The 21,801-nt window shown below is 38.3% G+C and overlaps 1 protein-coding gene across 3 annotated transcripts in view; it reads left to right on the top strand.

The window, feature by feature from the left end:
* The window catches only part of rxrab (retinoid x receptor, alpha b), a 130,473-nt gene that overhangs the window by 36,161 nt on the left and 72,511 nt on the right, over positions 1–21,801 (top strand). For all 3 annotated transcript variants that reach the window (XR_012406102.1, XM_009301955.5, XM_073951069.1), the window contains exon 2: positions 1,927–2,058. Coding sequence is in view for 2 of the 3 variants with exons in the window: in XM_009301955.5 (XP_009300230.1) it covers positions 1,927–2,058 (132 nt within the window). In the remaining variant the exon portion in view is untranslated. The remainder of the gene's footprint in view (positions 1–1,926; positions 2,059–21,801) is intronic.

Raw genomic sequence — 21,801 nt, 5'->3', positions numbered from 1 at the left:
TAGAGGTCTGCATTCCCGCGGCTGTCCCACGGGCGCCGCAGGACCCGACCAGATTTCTGCGGCGTGGGAATAAATTTCCGAATATATCGCGGGAGCGGTCGGTAACGGGTTTAATTTGGGACGGGAGTGGGCTGTCTAGCAATATCGCGGATATTGCTATGCGAATGAGAGAGAGAGAGAGCGAGCGAGCTTTGCCTGTGTGTGTGCTTGGTGCTTGTGTGTATGTTAGTGTGCGCGCGCGCGAATGAGAGAGAGAGAGAGAGAGAGAGAGAGCTTATTTCCAGATAGCAAAATACACTCGGGCCAGTTCCGGCTAGATTCTTGCCTGCCAGAGACTTACCACTCCGGATGCTTGTGGACTCACTGCCCGATTCCGGCCCGAATCAATCGGGCCAGATGCGGCTGCCGTAAGCGAGCCGACGCTGCCGCATCCGCGCCTGAATCGGTCCGAGAGTAATGTGCGCTGCGGCCCGGAGCTGGCGCGACTCAGTATTTATATACCTTTATATAAAACCTTTTGGTATTACATTGGTACTTGATACATGGTATTACAAGCCTTTGAGTTGATATAACAGCAAACGGCTTTGTGTCTGCTTGGTGCTTGTGTGTGTGTTAGTGCGCGCGTGCGCGCGTGCGTATGAGAGAGAGAGATTTGTCTGTGTGTTTGTGCTTGGTGCTGTGTGTGCGTGTGTTTATACAGACAGCTTGGCTGTCTGGACTGTATAGCTGGGGGATTTTCTGTTTTATTCTCCCCCGCTCTTTAGCGGGATCGGGCGCGGCGGGCAGAAAACTGGGCGGGTCTGGCAGCGGGACAATAAATTCTTAATATAAGCGGGAGGTCGGGTTCGGGCTAAAACCTGGCGGGTGCGGGCGGGAGCGGGATTCAAAATTTAGTCCCGCGCAGATCTCTACTTCCGGGCCCGTCAATAATTCATGAAGGGTGCAGGTCTAAAGTCCACCACAGAGCGCATTACGCTTAAACATTGCTTATTACACACAGGATGTTGAGCAATACGCAAATATCTTACATATGAAGAAAAAATTAAAGGATTACAATGTTTTACAAATTGTTATTTTCGACATAAATACAAAAACCATTGCCTTCAAACTTTCTTCATGTCAAAGACAATGACAGTTTGCATTTATATTATGTTATCATTATTAGCAGTAATATTTATTATATGTATATTTATATTCATTCATTAATTTAGTGTTTGGATGTAACTTTTTTGCTGAATTAAGAAATAGTTTTGAAACAAATCTTTGTGCTTAAACAAAATTAAATATGTAGGCTAACAGACGTCTTCAGTAAAGTGCGCACAACGTTGTTTCCTTATCCACGAAAGTAAAGGAGTAAAGAGTTAAAGAAAAGAGAAAGTAAAGGGAATGAATGGAGGAGGCTCATTCTTTATCCTCTTGCTGCAGATGGTCTGTTTAATTGTTTTCTCACTAGTGAAGCGGTCAGTTTTTCCACTTACAAAGTCTGCCATGTAAATAGTAAATGGGGGAGGGGGGGTGCTGAATCTCATTATGGGCCAGAGAGAGGAGGAGGGCAGCAGTTTGACACCTCTGTCTTGTAATGTTATAAAGGATCACTTTTTGGGTGGAATCCAGCAAACAGTTTTGTGTTTAATAGACATCAAACAGACATCTACACACAGACAGCTTGGCTAAAACAAGGCTAAAATTGGGCTTTCAGTGAAAATCTAATAGACAAATAAGAATATCCCAAAACTAGACTAGTCGTCAAATAGACAGCTAAGACAAATGCTTGCTCACTATTACGGACTATAAATAGTCAAGTTGTCGTTTCACTACTCTGTTTACATTGTAGATTCTTAACCAGCAGATCATATTATTCAGGTTACCTGTTTTCAGTGGAAGTGAATGAGTCTCACCTTGTTTTCTTGTGTCTCGCACACACAGGGCTCCTGAAAAACCCCTGCGCAGTAGCGCCGCCGTGTTTGCGGAGCCGGCCGGGCGACGCTGGCACTTCACCCAATGGCTGCTCCGGCTTCACGGATACATACCCGCCACAACATCGCAGGATATCCACAGGTATGAAACACATTCACATGCAACAACACTGCAGACAGAAGTGGTAGACTAGAGAAGACAAATAAAATTGTCAAGTACGAGTAAAACAATTATATAAATACTTAAATAATAGCAGGGCCGGAGCAAGCTGAACTGCCGCCCTAGGCAGAGGACCATCATGCTGCCCTCAACCCCAATGTGAAAACGAAAGTGACCGGTTATGATAATGAAGTGAGGTGTCGCAGACCATTTTTCCAGCGCACTGTGCGCGGATATAACTGAGGACGCGTGGGTGCTGAGGGAGGGAGGGAGGTGTCGCGGACACTGCACTTTCTATTCTGCCGCCCTATGCGCGGATATAACTGAGGATGCGCGGGTGTCGCGGACCTCAATTCTGCCGCCCTATGCGCGGATATAACTGAGGACGCGCGGGTGCTGATGGAGGTGTCGCTGACGCCGCCCTCTCTATTCTGTCGATCAATGCCCGAATATATCTGAGGACGCGGGTGGTAAGGGAGGTGTCGCGGATGCCGCCCTCTCTATACTGCCGTCCTAGGCGGCTGCCTAGGTCGCCTCTATGGACGCGCCGGCCCTGAGTAATAGTGAAGTTAATAATATACATTTTTACTTGAGAGCAATAAAGAATCCAATGTCCAGCTTTAAATAAAGTGGCTTTATATATTGACACAAAAGAAGCAGAGCTTTTATTATGCCACAGATTATTGATGGCCGCTGTTCTTCCTCTCATGATAACACAGAGAAGCAACAATGCTGCACCCTACTAGTACCAGGTAGGACCCTATTTTGCCTTCAGAACTACCTTAATCCTTTATGGCACAGATTCAACAAGGTACTGGAAATATTCCTCAGAGATTTTGGTCCATATTGACATGATAGCATGACGCAGTTGCTGCAGATTTGTCGGCTGCACATTCATGATGAGAATTTCCCATTCCACCACATCCCAAAGGTGCTCTTTTGGATTGACATCTGGTGACTGTGGAGGCAAAGTACAGTTAACTCATTGCCATGTTCAAGAAACCAGTCTGAGATGATTCACACTTTATGACATGGTGCGTTATCCTGCTGGAAGTAGCCATCAGAAGATGGGTACACTGTGGTGATAAAGAGATGGACATGGTCAGCAACAATACTCAGGTAGGCTGTGGTGTTGACACGATGCTCAATTGGTACTAATAGGGCAAAAATCTCTCCCACAGAATTACACCAGCACCCCCAGCCTAAACTGTTGATACAAAGCAGGATGGATTCATGCTTTCATGTTGTTCACACCAAATTCTGACCCCACCATACAAATGTTGCAGCAGAGTTCGAGACTCATCAGACCAGGCAATGTTTTTCCAATCTTGTATTGTCCAATTTGGGTTTCTCCCATCAACAAGACATTTGTGCCCACAGAACTGCTGCTCACAGGATATTTTCTCTTTTTCAGACCATTCTATGTAAACCATAGAGATGGTTGTGCGTGAAAATCCCAGTAGATCAGCAGTTTCTGAAATACTCAGACTAGCCTGCTTGGCACCAACAAACATGCCATGTTCAAAGTCACTTAAATCCCCTTTCTTCCCCGTTCTGATGCTCGGTTTGAACGGCAGCAGATCGTCTTGACCTTTTCTACATGCCTAAATGCATTGAGTTGCTGCCATGTGATTGGCTGATTAGAAATTTGCGTTAACGAGCAGTTAACCTAATAAAGTGGCAGGTGAGTGTATATACATTGTTTTATGCAGTCTAATAAACATAATAAAGCATCTTTGGGGTTTGTTCCCTGAAACCGACTAGTTAAAATAGCTTATTTCGCTGGACATTTTTTAAAACATTTAAAATAATGTAAGTACATAAGTCAACCAATGTTTTTTTTTTAATAAAAAATGTAAATATTGTGCATATAATTAAAAATGTAAAGAAGTTTGTAATGCTTTACTACTCGCCTCTGATAGCAAAGCACTTGCGCCTGCCACAAAGACACTCATCAGATCAGTATGTAAATTCAGCTGTAAGCCATCTGGTTAGTGTTAGCTCCATTGCGTTGAACTGATTTTGCCCCACAGCACTGGATCATCCATGCGTAACGTCAACGCTGTGGGGCAAAATCAGTCTTCATTCCATGTGTAGGATGTCTTGTCCTGTCATTCCCCAGCAGAACGCAAGATACAGTTTCACTCATGAGAAATAGTTTCTGCTTCAAACATGTTGCGACAAAGCCCATATACAGAGTGTCTCCCCTCAGCCCTGCTTTAATGGGCACATTTCACCGCTCTTATTCCTGCATGTGATGTTTCAACATGATGAATTCACATGCTGGAGGTCTCTTTGTTTTCGGTTGCTTTTCAGCCGGTGTGCTGAAAGTTGGTTTTTCCCCAGGCTTGTTGCTTTTTCAAAGCCGGCTGTCACTTTTCGAGATAATATATGAAGATAATTGCTAACACTTTACAGTAAGATCCCATTAGTTAGCATTAGGTCATGCATTATACCTTCGAGTGAGCTTTACATTTGTTGTGGTATGGGTTATATTTGCTGACGAGTTATTTCCCAACAGTATGAAGATTATGTGATCATTTATTTACCCCTATGATGTTCATCTTGCAACACAAAAAGCTATCTTTACAATCAAAACGTTCATAAAGATGTCAAAAAGTAGATTCATGAATGGAGCAAATCTCTTGAAGAGACATGATTGCTTTATATGATGAAGAGATGTAATTTAGGTGTTCATTTAAAGTACATATAAAGTTTGATTAGTGAACAATATTTACAGCATTGGGTCAGGTTTGGTCACAGATGCAGAATTTTGTTTGCTTGATGCACAAGAACTAATGAGGTTCATTCTTGACAGTTACATGGCATGTTTGAGCTTCCAAAAGAACCAACGAGTTTCATTCTTGAGTATCAGGTGGCATTTATTAATTTCCAAAAGAACCAATAGGGTTTGTTGTTTTGGCGTAGCTCAATTGTATAATGTTTGCTGAGCAATGTTAATGTCAACCCAGGCTCATTGCAGATACGAACACAGGTCTACATTTCTGGAGACAGTGGAATATGTACCTCAGGTACGTCTGCTTGCAGTTTTAGTTTTTTTTTGTGTGTGTTTGCAAATTCACCAGAGGTCGCTGTTTAAGCTTTTTGATGATCACAAATCGTAATGTAATGTACGTAATGTACACTTTGGCCAACCAGGACAGCTTGCTTTCAACTCGACTGACCAACCAACCCCCTACCTAAATCCAACCAATAGTGTTTTCAAAAGCAATCTAGAAAAAGAAAAGCTGCGAGGCTGTGTGATTTCGCCACATTTTCAGTGAGTTGTTTTTATAAATGTTTTGCTTTTGTTGTACCTGGTTTCTGGAGCCGTTTTTCACAGGACTCAAACCCCATCGTTGCAGTCAACTCAGCTTCATATCCCAAGTCCATTGGCATATCCAATGAGCTACTGGGCAAACTAGTAACATCGGAAATGCTGTCCATACGGATGTAATCGGTCAGCTGGTTGCATGAAAATAAACAGAAGCCTGACCAACCCACCCCTTCCCTGAATCCAACCAATAGTGTTTTCAAAAGCAATCTAGAAAAAGAAAAGCTGCGTGGCTGTGTGATTTCGCCACATTTTCAGCGAGTTGTTTTATTAATTTTTTGCTTTTGTTTTACCTGGTTTCTGTAGCCGTTCTTCACAGGACTCACAGAACCCCATCGTTGCAGTCAACTCAGCTTCATGTCCCAAGTCCATCAGCATATGCAATGAGCTACTGGGCAAACTAGTAATATCAGAAATGCTGTCCATTCGGAGGTAATCTGTAAGCTAGTAACACGAAAATAAACAGAAGCCTTCAACAATGTCATACCGTTGCTTTCGTTTTAAAGGCGAAATGCTGCCAGACATACCTCTGGTATGTATAAAAGTTTTGGATGCTCTTTATTTTGAAGTAAGGGCACCTATATTTTTCTGAATTAAGAACGTAATCTTTATTGTATCACAAATGTCATAGAAACAACCCCTATTTACCTGGATCCACAAAAACACTAAAATGCTGTCACGCTAGAGTTTCTGTAACCGCAGGGGATGACACATACAACTGAAGGTAGGATCCAAAAAGGCAGGTTTAATCGTGGTCAGGCAAGCAAAGGTCAACAGGTACAAACAGATATGTGTAGGCTGTCCAGAATCGTAATCGTTAACAAGCGAGAGGTCAAAAAGGCAGGCGGCAGGCAGGGAGAACAAGAATTCAAGGCTAGGTTGAAACACAGGAAAACTAGACAGGAGTACCGCGTTGTAATGTCATCTAAAGATAAACAAGACTCAGCATACGGTATGAGTGAGTGTGTGGCTTAAATAGTGTGTGCAATCAGTCTCTGACAATCCTCAGGTGGTGCGAGTAATCAGTCTAGATGAGGAAGCATGTGTGAGTGTGACCGGAGTGCATGAGTCCATGAGTTATTATTAGTGAAATCCAGCGATCTTGCTTACACATACACATGTAAAATTCTGTCAATTCAGCGCTGCAAAAAGGGGCAGGATTAAATTAGATGATTTGAAATTTTAAAAAGTGAGCGATTGGTCCATATTTGAAACTTCTGTACACTGAGGTCTTGTTTTGATGTCCGATTGGTCTCACGTGATGCGATTTTGCAGGGCGGAGTTCACCAAGCTTGAACTTTGCAATGCAGCGAACTCTGAAACTTGTCGCATAAGCTTGCATTTCTGATCTGTCGCATTCGCTTGCTTACTGTATGAGAGGAAGTCTATAGGGCCACGGCTTTATGTATGCAAAGCCAGTATGTGGCGATATCACTTTGTAAAAAAACACTCATGTTTTAATACCATAGTTGTTTAGGATGTCAGGTATTCACCCTTGTCTGTAGAATGAACTCGTAATACACACAAGCATGGCGTCACTGTTTTAACCCTCTCAAGGCAGACGTTGCTGATTTGCAACAGTTAAAAGCATAGATTTTACCTGTTTCTAAAATTTAATTTGAGCCTGAAAGGGTTAATAGTTTTGATAACGTTAACACCAAAACAACAATCGTTTCATTTCCCAAAAAGTGCTTTTTGAAAGTTGTTCTCACAATAATATTATGCAGCGCCTCTGTTATTACCTAGTTGTGTAATATTATTGCGTTGCTGTAATAATATGGCAGCAAAGTTTTTTATTATTATGCTGTAATAAAAGTATAGTTCTTGCAATATCGGCCTAAAATATAGCAACTTTATATTTTCTGTCAGTCTTAGTACACATAACTTCAGAATAGTCAACCTTTTTAAAAAAAATTTAAACAAGATGCTAGTGGTCTAATCCGATTCAATGATTTATGCTAAGCTAAGCTAAAACTCTGAGATCACCTGAATTGAAAAAATAAAAAGATGAGGCTCAACTTTTTATCTCTAGGTGACCAAATGAGCCTGTTTTCAAACAAAGTGGAGTGTTCCTTTAATTGTAGCATTTGAAAGTCAGTCTTCAGTGCAATTATTCAACAGCATGATATGATGAGGATCTGTGTATCTCCATTGTTTATCATGAGGACTTGTGTACTGTAAATATTGTAATGCAGAATACACCAAATCTGTTTGTCGCATCAAAACGGCCATCCTAGAAGTTTACAGGATTACACACAGTTTCCACAGCTGCCATCCATCCCAATGGGTTCCTGTAACTCGTAGCGAGCGGCAGTATTTGAAGTGTGAGAGAACGCTATAATATCGCTCCTTCTCTCTGGTTTGTGCCCACCATAATTACAGCCCTTTGTTACAAGTTCAGAGAGAGAGAGTGAGCAGAACAAAGAGCGGGATGCTGGGAAAAGTGGGCGAAGCTCCAGAAGCAAACATAGCTCGACTAACACTCCCGTAGCTTTGTGATGTGGTGATGCTCCTAATTCGGAGGCTTCGTATTACTAGCTTGCTTTAGAAAATAACTTTACTGGAAGGTGCAGGGAGAGCTGGGAACGAAGGCCGCTCTGTACGGTTCGCTTAAAGCACACTGAGCGAGCAAGAAAGAGCTTGTGAAGAGGCGACACAAAGCCAGCCTTGTGCTGTGGTAGCTCTTCGAGGAAAACAGAAAGACAAGAGAGTGGAGGGATGGAAAAGATTATCCGTTGGAATGTCTGGGCTGACCTCAGATGGAGCCCGGCAGCCAATGAGACTGTGTTGCTTAGCGCTCGGCTAATTTCTTCCTGATGATCGAGGCCGATTTCTCCATAAAGCAGACTGAGGTGCTCAGCTTCATCGTATGTGTAATGCGTTGGGTGATGCACGCTTCTGAGAGGAAACTAAAGATTTTGTTAGCATCTGACAATTCATTCATTAATTTTCTTTCGTCTTAGTCCCTTTATTCATCTCTTTATGCCCTTCCAGCTGCAACTCAGTACTGGGAAACATCTATACACACTCATTCACACACAGACACTACAGCCAATTTAGTTTATTCAATTCACCTAAAGCACATGTCTTTGGACTGTGGGGGAAATCGGAGCACTGCAAAGAAATCCATGCTAACATGGGGAGAACATACTTACTCCATACAGAAATGCCAACTGACCCAACCGGGACTCGAATCAGCGGACTTCTTGCTGTGAGGTGACAGTGCTAACCACTGAGCCACCATGTCACCCGAGTAATAATCAGATTTGAACAATTAAATTAAATGAAATCAAGATCATGATGCAGTAAAAACTGCAATTCTCATGCACATACTGTCTGGGAAACACAACTCTGTGAACAGCAGTAAATCTCCTCCAAAGGTCAGGGGGCGCTCTTGTGCAGAAACTGCAAATAGGCTACAAAAAGAGAGATACAGGCTGCATCCGAAATCACATACTTCAGTACTATATGGTACCAAATTCACAGAATTAAAAAAAAAAGTACACTGATGACCGATTACTTATGAGATTCTGAGATTTTAAAATAATGGATTATTTTAAACACTCGACTGAAGTTTTGAGGTGAGATTTTAGCAAAAAATTTTATTAAATGTGGTATTCTCACATGCGTTCAGATTAGCTTTATCACAGAGCCATAAATCACTTAGAAGTGACGCAAACAGCTGTTCAATTGTAAAACAATTTCTTGGATCGCATTGAATAAATCATTCGTGATCTTTTTGTTGAGTAGCTTGTCACTGAACTATAGGTCTGTGGTAAATTGAACTGAAGGGCCTTACAGAACTGTAGGGTCTGCTGGTCTATCTGAAAACAGTGTCTGAAGATTTACAGCTGATTACAAAGTCAGTTATACTGCACATGAAGATTGCGTCTGATTAATCGTATGGCCCTAATAATAAGTGCTGGATTTAAAAATACTTAAAATGGACTAAAAATGAAAAAAGTTCAAAACATTTATGAGAGATTATAAGCAAGTGTCTACTCAGCTGTGGTTAGAGTATAGAGGAAGTTATGGATTGCTGATTACATTCATCCATCAATCAATCAATCAGTCCATAATTCAATTAATTAATCAATCAATCAATCTAAAAATCAATTATTATAAATCCAGCAACCAACCAATCAAGCAATCAACCATCCAGTCACCCAACTAACCAACTAATCAACTAACCAACCATCCAATCAACCAACCAGCCAACCAATCAACCAATGAACTAACCAATAAACCAACCAACTAACCCACCAATCAACCAACCGAGCAAGCAATCAACCAACCTACCAACCAATGAAGCAATCAACCAACCACCCATTCAAGTAATCAACCAACCAACCAACCAACCAATCAATGAAGCAATCAACCAAACACCCATTCAAGTAATCAACCAACCAATCAGCCAACAAACCAACCAACCAATCAATGAAGCAATCAACCAACCACCCATTCAAGTAATCAACCAACCAATCAGCCAACCAACCAACCAACCAACCAATCAATGAAGCAATCAACCAACCACCCATTCAAGTAACCAACCAACCAACCAACCAACCAACCAACCAATCAATGAAGCAATCAACCAAACACCCATTCAAGTAATCAACCAACCAATCAGCCAACCAACCAACCAACCAATCAATGAAGCAATCAACCAACCACCCATTCAAGTAATCAACCAACCAATCAGCCAACCAACCAACCAACCAACCAACCAATTAATGAAGCAATCAACCAACCACCCATCCAAGTAATCAACCAACCAATCAGCCAACCAACCAACCAACCAAACAACCAATCAATGAAGCAATCAACCAACCACCCATTCAAGCAATCAACCAACCAACCAAGCAATCAACCAACCAACCAGCCAATCAAGCAATCAAACCAACCAATCAGCCAATCAAGCAATCAAACCAACCAACTAAGCAATTAACCAACCAACCAGCCAATCAAGCAATCAAACCAACTAACCAACCAACCAAGTAATCAATCAACCAACCAACCCATCAACCAACCAATGAAGCAATTAACCAACCAACCAATGAAGCAATTAACCAACCAAGCAATCAATAAAGCACTCAACCAACCAACCACCAATCAAGCAATCAACCAACCAACCAATTAACCAACCAACCAACCAATGAAGTAACCAACCAACTAACCAACCAATCAAGCAATCAACCAACTAACCAACCAATCAAGCAATTAACCAACCAACCAATCAAGCAATCAACCAACCAAGCAATCAATGAAGCACTCAACCTACCAACCACGAATCAAGCAGTCAACCAGTCAACCAATCAATCAACCAAGCAACCAACCAATCATTCAAGCAATCAACCAACCAACTAACCAACCAACCCTTCAAGTAATCAACCAACCAATCAAGCAACCAACCAACCAACCAACCAATCAAGCAATTAAACCAACCAACCAAGTAATCAGCCAACCAACCAATCACCCATCCAAGCAATCAAACCAACCAACCAACCAACCAGTCAAGTAATCAGTCAACCAACTAATCACCCATCCAAGCAATCAAACCAACCAACCAACCAACCAACCAACCAACCAACCAACCAACCAACCAGTCAAGTACTCAGTCAACCAACTAATTAAGCAATCAACCAACCACCCAACCAACCAATGAAGCTATCAACCAACCAAGAGACCAATGAAGCAATCAATCAACCAACCAACCAACTAATGAAGCAATTGACCAACCAACCAACAACCAACCAACCAACCAATCAATCAAGCAATCAAACCAACCAACCAATCAACCAATCACCCATCCAACCAATCAAACCAATCACCCCTCAAACCAACCAACAAACCAACCAACCAGTAAAGTAATCAGCCAACCAACCAATCAAGCAATCAACCAACCAATGAAGCTACCAATCATTCAACTAACCAAGCAAACAGACAAGCAACCAATCAATCCATCATTAAATCAATCAATCTTTTTGTGTAAATGAAACGTTTCAATAGAAAAATATGAACATCCTTAAAAGTAATTGCTTTAATTCATTACAGTCATATTCAGTCTCTGGATACTGAGCAAACATGACATTCAGAAGCTGGAGGAAAATGATGAGTCCTGGAGCTCTATCAGCTTTAATCAAATCTTTATCACTGTGGCACAGTCACAAAGAAAGATTATCTCATTTATGATATCCCTGTCACAGTGCACCTATCCTAACCTATTTTTTTTTATTCTGAGAAAATGTACATTACCTACAATACAGATCACTCCTCTTAATCAAAGCAGTGCCATTGTTAATTGTGAATTCTTGCTGATTTTGCTTTGGGAACAGGTGTGTGTTTTTGCTTGCATTGTGCAATGTGACAAAGGCTTTTTTAGAAGATGAAGGTTTATATTGGCCTGTTTGCAGGATGCTGATGTGAGAATGAAATAAAATGCACAGGCGTCCCCTAAAACGGCCTGAAGGGCTCCGATTGGCAGACGCACAGTATAAGCTCTAGTTCTCAGGGCAGCAAGCCAGCCGTCCTGTCCCACCGGTGATTGGGCAACAGTGTGTGTGTGTGTGTCTGTGTGTGTTTGTATCCTAAAAGTGGGCCAGCGTGCGCACACATACTGCAGTGATACGCTGAGAGAGAGAGTGGCAGGAACTGTTGTCCTGATTTAATGCAGAAAGAGAAAATAGAAGTCTTTAGCGATGATGATAATAATGATGATGATGATGGTCAGGGGTTGAAGGGAGAAGCATTCATCAGATCAGTGGACATGAGTTTTATAGTTGTTGCTGGTGGACACGATTTTTCTTTCTTTTTACTCAAACCAGGCTGGGTCTGTTTTTATTTAGCATTTGTTGTTCTGCTTATTAGTGATGTTGGATGAATGGCAAGGATTACTATGATATTATTGTTGCAAATACTTTATTACATTTCATTCTCCTAGAGATAAATAAAATGCATAATTTAATTTAAGTCCATCAAAAAGTTTTCAAAAACTCAGGCAAAAATGGATGTTGTTTTTTGACAACTTTGATGAAAGATTTTGAACCACACACACACACACACACACACACACACGCACGCACGCACACACACACACACACACACACACACACACACACACACACACACACACACACACACACACACACACACATTACTTATTATAATGTCAGGGCTTGACATTAACTTTTTTGATCACCAGCCACTGTGGCTAGTAGATTTCCTTTTTTTTTTTTTTTTTAATTAGAATATGCAAAAATCATACAAATACAAGAAAAAAAATCAACAAATAACAAATACAAAGCAACGAAACAAAAACAAAACAAAAACAACAACAATATAGTCATGTACTGGTATGTGCTTGAGTGTGTGCGTGTGAGTGTGTGTATGCATGTAAAGGTAACTTGGTGGACAGGTCAGAGTACATACATAAGGGACAATAACAGTCAATAAATAAAACATATAGAATATATATTCAGATAAAACATATAGAAAGAAACCAGTCAGAGGTAGGGAGTAACAACAATGCCTATTAATGTATGATGAGGTTAAAAAAATGAAAGAAAGGACAACAGAAATAAATGACAACAATAATAATAAATAACAAGTGCTACACCAACTACTACTACAGAAAGTTACTTATATTACAACTACTACTGCTTCTACTACAGCCACAACCACGACTACTACTACTACAGTGTCTACTAATACTGATACTACTACCACTACTGATACTACTATAGCGTTTGCTACAACTAATACAACAACGTCTACTGCTACTACTACTACTACTACTACCACCACCACAATCACTTCTACTACATCTACATCAACAACATCTACTACTGATATTACTACACCAACAACGACTACTACTACTGCTGTAACAACCACACTATTACTACTTCTGCTACTACTATACCAATGACTAGTAGATTTATGACTAGTAGGCTAGTAGATTTCCAACATTACTAGCAACTTGCCATTTTTACTAGCCACAATTTTGTTGCTTGGAAAAATATATTTTTATATTAATAAATGTGACTTTGACATGCTAAAATGACTTGATTTAGATGTTGTGTTGTCTACATGCCTCCTAATTTATTTCACTGTTTGTGTGTGTTAAGTATAAGCTTGCTTACTGTGCATGAGCAAATGGTTTTTGCAATTGTGTTTTTTTTTCACATGAGTTTTTTAGGGCTCAAAATTAAGGATTTACCAAATGTATCTCTGACCACACCAAAAATAAATAATTACTGCTTAGCCACACACTTTAAATGTGTCAAAACAAGCAAATATATAGCTGTATAGATGCACTTTTTATCGAACAAAACTTTTCTTTTTTTCTTTTTTTTTTTATTGCCATTTTAAAAAAATCTGTTGTCATGTATCTAAAATATGTACAGTAATCTGTCCTGGCTAAAGGCCCCAAATCAGCAGTTACTACACATAAATGGGGAGTTAATCTCATATTAAAGCAACGTTATTGTAAAGGATGATAATTAAACAAAGATTCTTAAAGAAATCAATCAAGTTTGGTAAAGTAAAAATCCTGGTTTGGGGTTATATTCAGTATAGGGCAAGCGAGAGGTCTGCAGAGTGGATGGCAACATCAACAGCCAGAGTTATCAAGACATTTGAGCTGCCCATTACATTACAAACCACAGGAGAGGGACAATTCTTTACCAGGATAGCGCTTCTCCTCATACTTCGGCCTCCACACCAAAGTTTCTAAGAGCAAAGTAGGTCACGTGGCTCCAGGATTGGCCAGCCCAGATTTAAACATTATTGAGCATGTGTAAGATGAAGGAGGAAGCATTGAAGATGAATCCAAAGAATCTTGATGAACTGCAAGAACCAGAAGACTTTTTTAATAAGTTATTTGAATCATTGAAGCCATGTATGGACCATATTAAATGTTATATAATATGGTATACTAATTATATGATAATAATATTATGTAATAGAAACTGTGTTTGTTTTCACATTATTTTAATTTCTATATAATATTTCCTTAAATACATTCCTACTGATGTTGAAACAGTAAATTAACCACCGTTAATACAATTTCAGTCTTTTTGCAATGAATAAAATGCTAAATGAATTTGAAAAAAAACGTTCTGTATTAAACTTTCAACATTTTATACATTAATACTTTTACATTTTTTATGTTTTCCTGCATTTTTACATGAAAGGTACACATTTTGTTTCAGATTTCAGTTTTTGATTTCCTGAATCAAACCTATTCTGTTTTTTAAACATGTTTAAGCTATAAAGAATAGCACATCTATATGAATTCAAATAACATTCCTGTTATTTTAAAGTCTTTCACTGTCTTATGTAAAAAACACAAATGTAATCTTTCCTGTAGCGCCTATATACCCATCACTGCTTTAGACTTATCAGAGACATGTCTAACTTTAAGTATAATACACTAAATCCAGGGAGGAATTACTGGGGGGTCAGCCCGTTAATTTTGATAAATAGTTCACTCTGATCTGTATTTTAAATAAAAATGTTCATAATTAAAATAATTCATTCATTCATTTTTTTTGGGCTTAGTCCCTTTGTTAATCTTGGGTAGCCACAGCGGAATGAACCGCCAACTTATCCAGCATATGTTTTACGCAGCGGATGTCCTTCCAGCCACAACCCATCACTGGAAAACATCCATACATACTCATTCACACACACTCATACACTACGGTCAATTTTAGCATACCTAATTCACCTCTACTACATGTTATTGGACTGTGGGGGAAGCCGAAGCACCCGGAGGAAATCAATGCAAATGCAGGGAGAACATGCAAATCTACACAGAAATAATAAAAATAATATATAATATAAATATACATTTGACCACCCCTCTAATGGTTCATACCATTGTGAATGCATAATCAGTCTATGTGGGAAAAAACTCATTCAATAGTCTGAAACTGGCAGATCTAGCGCACCTATAGACACGATTTATCATAAAATAAGTTTTTATATCTACATATAACTACAAATAGTCAAATTAGATGCACAGTTTGTATAGTCTGACCTACAGTAACGTCTGAAATAGCTAATCAGAGGATACTGTAGGTCAGAATATGCCTCAAAACACTTGTAACAGAGGCCAGCTAGCGTGTTGCTATGCAGGTCACCCTCGCTCCTCTGACCTTAAAAGGTGCTTTAGCGACAGATGCTAGACGCCATGGTTTTTAACCTTCTTGTTAGAGCAACCGACTCCCATGCAAAGAATCGCCGGTTCGATCCCAGCTCATAGCAGGTTGTTTGCAGTAGGACCGATGTGTTGCATGAGGGGGCTCGTCCGGGATGGGAGTGAGGTCTAGGGGGGTGAGTGTAACATCGGCCAGCTAGTGTGTGCTGTGCAGGTAAACTTCGCTTCTCTGACCTCTAAAGGTGCTTTGGCGACAGATGCTAGCGGCCATGAACTTTAGCCTCCTTGTTAGAGCAACCAACTCCCATGCAAAGAATTGCCAGTTTGATCCCAGCTCATAGCGGGTCATGTGCAGTAAGACCAATGGGTTATATGAGGGGGCTCGTCCGGGATGGGAGTGAGGTTTAGGGGGGTTAGTGTAACAGAGGCCACCAAGCGAAGTCCTATGTAGGTAAATCTCACTCCTCTCACCTCAAAAGGTGCTCTAGCGAAAGACGACAGAGGCCACAGGCCATGACTACAGGTCAGATGACAGAGGCCATGGTCTTTAGCCTTCTTGTTAGAGCAACTGACTCCCATGCAAAGAGTCCTCGGTTTAATCCCGGCTAGGACCGCTGGGTTACTCACTAAAAACTTCAATATGTTTTACTTATAAATTAGTTGTAATTTAAGTTAATACATAAATGACTGAAGAATGCATTACACAAACTACAGTTTACATTACCCCCCTTATTGTCAATGTTTAATTCGGACATTGACTACATCTAACTATACTTTTATAAAGCCAGTCGTTCATTAGTCATTAAAGCAGTGAACTTTCCTCATGTCAGCTGCTGTATGTTGACTGTGTGATTTGGGTTAATGCGAGCAGCCCCTGGACTCCATAGCAGCTCTTCATATCTGTCCATCTCTGTGCAAACACGTGTAGCCGAGTGTGTCAGATAGCGGCAGCTCAATCTCACAGGTGGCTTATAGAGAGCCAGCTCTTTTCTTCCTGCGCTGCGGAGACGCTTATCTCATCATCTCATTCACTCTCGTCTTGTAGCGGAAACTGATAACATTTCAGTTTCAGGGACCAGCTTCCCATGCCCTGAAATCAGAAATACACTGGTCATGTTTGCATTCAGTGTTGCAAAGAGTTCACTTAAAGAGCAAAATTTAAATATTGCATTAAAATATTTGATAATAAAACACAGTTTCCTTGTGTTCAAGAGAATATAAATCATTACTTAATCATGGGAAACTAGCAAAAAATTTTTGAAAAAAAAATTTAAACAAAGGTGAAGCATCTGTTTATCTTTTTTTCCTCGCCAGTGTTAAAATATCCTTATATAAAATTTCCATATTTTCTTATTGATGTTTTTTTTCTCATGAATTTTTATTTATTTATTTATATATTCATTCATTCATTTTCCTTCAGCTTAGTCCCTTTATTTTTCAGGGGTTGCCACAGCGGAATTAATCGCTAACTTATCCAGCATAAGTACTGGGAAATTATTTATTTATTTATTTATTTATTTATTTATTTATTTATTTATTTATTTATTTATTTATTTATTTATTCAATTATGTTTTCATCCATTCATTTATGCATGCAATTATTTATTTATTTCATTATTTATTCATTCACCCATCTATACATTCATTCATTTATTTATTCATTTATTCATTCATCCATCCATCCATCATCTATCGATCCATGCATTCATTTATTCATTCAGTCATTTATTTATTTATTTATTTTTATTTATCCATCCATTCATTCATTCATTCATCCACCCATTCATTCATTCATTTATTCATCCATCCATCAATCCATTAATTAATTAATTTATTTATTTATTTATTTATTTATTTATTCATGTACTTATGTATTCATTCATCCATCCATCCATCCATTCATGCATTTATGTATTCATTTATTCATTTATTTAATCATTCATTCATTCATTCATTCATTCATGCATTCAATCAATCATTAATTAATTATTTAATAATTTTTTATTTATTATTCATGTATTTATGTATTTATCCATCCATCTATTTATTTATTTATTCTGTAAAACTATATTATGTGACCTTGAACTTCCCTCCAATTTGTTTTGAATTAAAAAAGTGATTAATATATATATATATATATATATATATATATATATATATATATATATATATATATATATATATATATATCACTTTTTTAATTCAAAACAAATTGGAGGGAAGAATACCAGCCGTTGTCCGTAGTGTATGAGTGTGTGTGTGAATGTGTGTGTGGATGTTTCCCAGAGATGAGTTGCGGCTGGAAGGGCTTCTGCTGTGTAAAAACTTGCTGGATAAGTTGGCGGTTCATTCCGCTGTGATGACCCTGTTTTAATAAAAGGACTAAGCCGACAAGAAAATGAATGAATGAATGAATATATATATATATATATATATATATATATATATATATATATATATATATATATATATATATATATATATAGTAATATATAGTAATGTATATAATACGTATATATTTTACAGTGTGTAGTAAATAAGCTGTGTCTTTGTCAGACGATACACAATAATAAAATCTCTCTTGCTATCTTTCATTTGACTGATGTTCTAAGAAATAAATATACAAATCATTTTAAGGAAGGACATTTTCTTAGGTGTTTTTTTAAAAAACAACATTTGAGATGGTGTAATACAAGATTATCCCATGGTATGTCCAGTTATCCAATCAAATCACATGACCTTTTTTTGAAGGAATCTCATCCTGGTTTGTGTGCATTATTTCTTATGGGATAAAAAGTGAATCTAACTCAATTCCGCACATCAGTTTTTCATGAGCATTTTCTGAATTTAGTCACATCCTGGCCTTTCCATCTAGTCTTTTTTTATGTGATGCTAAAAAAGTGCATAAAAATAGGTGCATGGAAACATGACTGTGCCTGTGGCCTTTGCATTAGCATAGCTAGCATGAAGCGCATCGTTCTGACCAGTAATATATGCAAGTGTTTACTTTAACATGCCATGAACATAAGGGCTGCAGATGGCTGGCTGATATCTGATACAGTCAGCAAGACCTTTAAACAGGTGCATCACCTTGGGCTCTTCTGCTTTTATTAGCTCAACTAAAACAATCTGCTCACAGAAATGTGCTAAATAGATATCTTGGGGGATGAACGGTACAGTATTTTCTTTGGGCTGCACAATAAATGTCGTTTCAGCATCGATCTCGCAATACACAAATCTGCAATAGTCACATTGCAGGATCTCAAGCGCTTTCAAGTGAATTTAAACCATTTGGACACATGAAATATTAAAGTTTGCTCCTTTAAAGATTAACAGACCTGAAACTTGCCTATAGCACTTATTCATTGTTGCTCTTATAGTTGTGTAAATTGCTTCCTTGTCTTCATTTGTAAGTCGCTTTGGATAGAAGCGTCTGCTAAATGACTAAATGTAAATGTAAACTGTGTTTAATCATTTATACAATGAAGCCTATACAGTGTTATTTTACTTTTGATTGTTGAATTTCTTTAACTTTGTTACTGAAAAGTCATTTGAAAAGTCATTTAAAATTAAGTCTGCTGCTTTTGAGTACAATATTTGTTATTTTTATTACTATTTAAGCATAACTCAAGACTGTCCAAGACTCTCCAAGTCGCATGCTCTGCCAACAAATGTTGTAATGTAGTAAAATCTTGGGAATGAACGTGTGTACCATTACTGTTGGTAATACTGTAGTCATTCTCATCTGAAATCTCTCAGTGATACTACATAAATCAGATGAAAGCAAGTACGATTTATATCCAGCATCGAGTTGAACTTGCTCAGAACACTTTTTTTTACACTGTCCATTTTGTCATGAACGAGATGTACAGCCTCTGTCTGTCAGCTCCGGATAAAAGCTGGGTTTAAAATGAATTCTGTCTGGAACTGAGATTGAAACATTATGGCGGTCGTTTCAAAAGAAAACCCAGAGGGGGAATGAGGATCATGAATATTTCAGAAATCACAGTGGCTGCCTGTGGTTTTACATCAGCAGACAAAAAAATGCAAATGCTAATGCGTTGAGATCATCAGATCATTTCTCTTTTTCCTCTGTGAACAAGATGAGAAGTGTTGAAAAGCGTGCATCCTGTTTATCGGCTTTTAATTCCGGAACAATCATCGCATTGTTGTAATTTGTCATGAAGTAGTTTTCCTGAAGGGTGAATTCAAAAGACTTTTTGAGTCTCGATTGGGATTAAACCTGTGGAGGAAATCCTGGAAGTTCTGTTCAATGTATTTATCCTGTGTTTGTCGGGGGAGTCTTATTAAAAGTGACAGCCGGAGATGAATCGCTGGTCATTAAATTTTTGTTAATCGTCAAACTGCTTATTTTGCATCATTCAATCAATATGAGTAGGCCCACACAGAATCTGCCCGTGCAGATTTTCTGCAGATTTTTAGCCTATCATTAACTCTGTTTATTTACTTAAGTAAATATGTGTAAAAATCTATATTTATTAAGTTTTTAAATTAATTACAGTAATATTATTGACTTATATGAAAATGTTTATCTGATTTATGTACAATGCAGTTTGTAAAGTAATATTTTCTGTCTTTTAGTGGATATAAATTATATGAGAGACTTGCTTTGCTTACCAAATAATGTGAATCTAATTGGATTTGCATTTTAAACATTAAATACATGTCAAAATAATATTATTTTTATTTCACATATTACGGTTTTAGTAATGATACTCCCAAAATAATTCTGCAGAAAACCACAGATTTTTACCAAAATTCTTAGCAGAAATAGCAGAAAACGTCCGCAGATTCCATCTGGCCTTAAATATGAGCAACAATTTGAACAATGATTTTAACTATTTGATTTTTAAAAATTTGTTTGCTACAGCTACTGCGCATGTACAATATTTCATAAAGCCAATCTTGTTTATGACCGTGTCCAATGGTCACAAAATCTGGAGGACGACTATAAAAAAACAAGCAAACAAATAAGTGAATCTGTACAAATCCCTCCCCCAAAGCTGTAAAGAGTAACGATTGGCTATTCTAATAGGTAGAACCCGTCTCACCTATTAATATTATTGCAAGTAACCCATCTTTGTTTATCTATAGTCTTTGTAAGTACTCAGTATTTATAGTGGTTGCCAGACCTTCACTGTTAAAAAAAACTATCAAAATTGTAAAATAAATGTCTAAATTGTGTGGTAAACTACCATATTTTGTTAATGTATAGGGCCCTATTTTAGCAATGAAGACGCAAAGTCTGAAGCGCATGGCGCAAAAGTATTAGGGGGGTGACTGAATCCACTTTTGCTATTTTAAGGACAGAAAAATATGGTCTGCGCCCTGGCACATGGTCTAACAGGGTTGTGCCTTTTTTCTTAATGTGTTATGGGTGTGTTTTGAGCATAACATGCATTAGACCTTCCAGAGTCTCATCTCCTATTACCTTTTAAAGTCAGTTGCGTTTCGTCATATGGTCTGACGGATACGTTTTTTATTTTACTGTAGTATTTTTATTTTTTTTTTGCCTTTTTTTCTCTGCAGATCTGATGAGGGTTCAGAACGAAACTGAGAAGGGAAAGAAGGTGCTCAGGAAGTGTTAGACTAAACGCATTAGGGAAGCTTTGATTTAAACACCCGTGCCGATCTAATGTAGGAAGCCACGAAACCACTCTCTTCCTCTGTATTCAAATGAGTCAATTGAAAATAGACTCCTGTGCGCGGTTTCTGGCTGATTCACCCAGCTTTCAGTCTCATTGTTTTGAACCTGTTTAATGAGATCTTGGAAGTTTTTGAGTGCTGAGCTCATCTCATGTGTGTTTTATTTTAATGCCGCTCGAGTAAGCATTAGTATTAATAGGTCTCATATGTTGGATCAGGGATTTAGACAAACTTATAACCCTTAGAATTACACTAGCAGATGCTGAGCAGACAATAAATAGGGTGAATAAATCCCATCTAGACTTGGACTGAAGAAGATTTCTGAGAGACGTGGGTTCTTTTGACTTGATCTGTGAGAGATTAGTCTAGAAAACAGACCAGAACATTTATTTATATATTTATTTATTTAATTTATTTACATATTTATTTATTTATTTATTTATTTATTTATTTATTTATTTATTTATTTATTTATTTATTTAATGGTTTTTTTATTTTTTTATTTATGTTGTATGCTTATTAATTAATTCATCAGTTTGTTTGTTTGTTTAATTATTTATTC

The sequence above is a fragment of the Danio rerio genome, chromosome 5 (genome assembly GCF_049306965.1).
Source record: "Danio rerio strain Tuebingen ecotype United States chromosome 5, GRCz12tu, whole genome shotgun sequence".
Taxonomy (NCBI): domain Eukaryota; kingdom Metazoa; phylum Chordata; class Actinopteri; order Cypriniformes; family Danionidae; genus Danio; species Danio rerio.
Note: the sequence above shows the minus strand (reverse complement) of the source record. Positions and strands in the feature narration are given on the sequence as shown.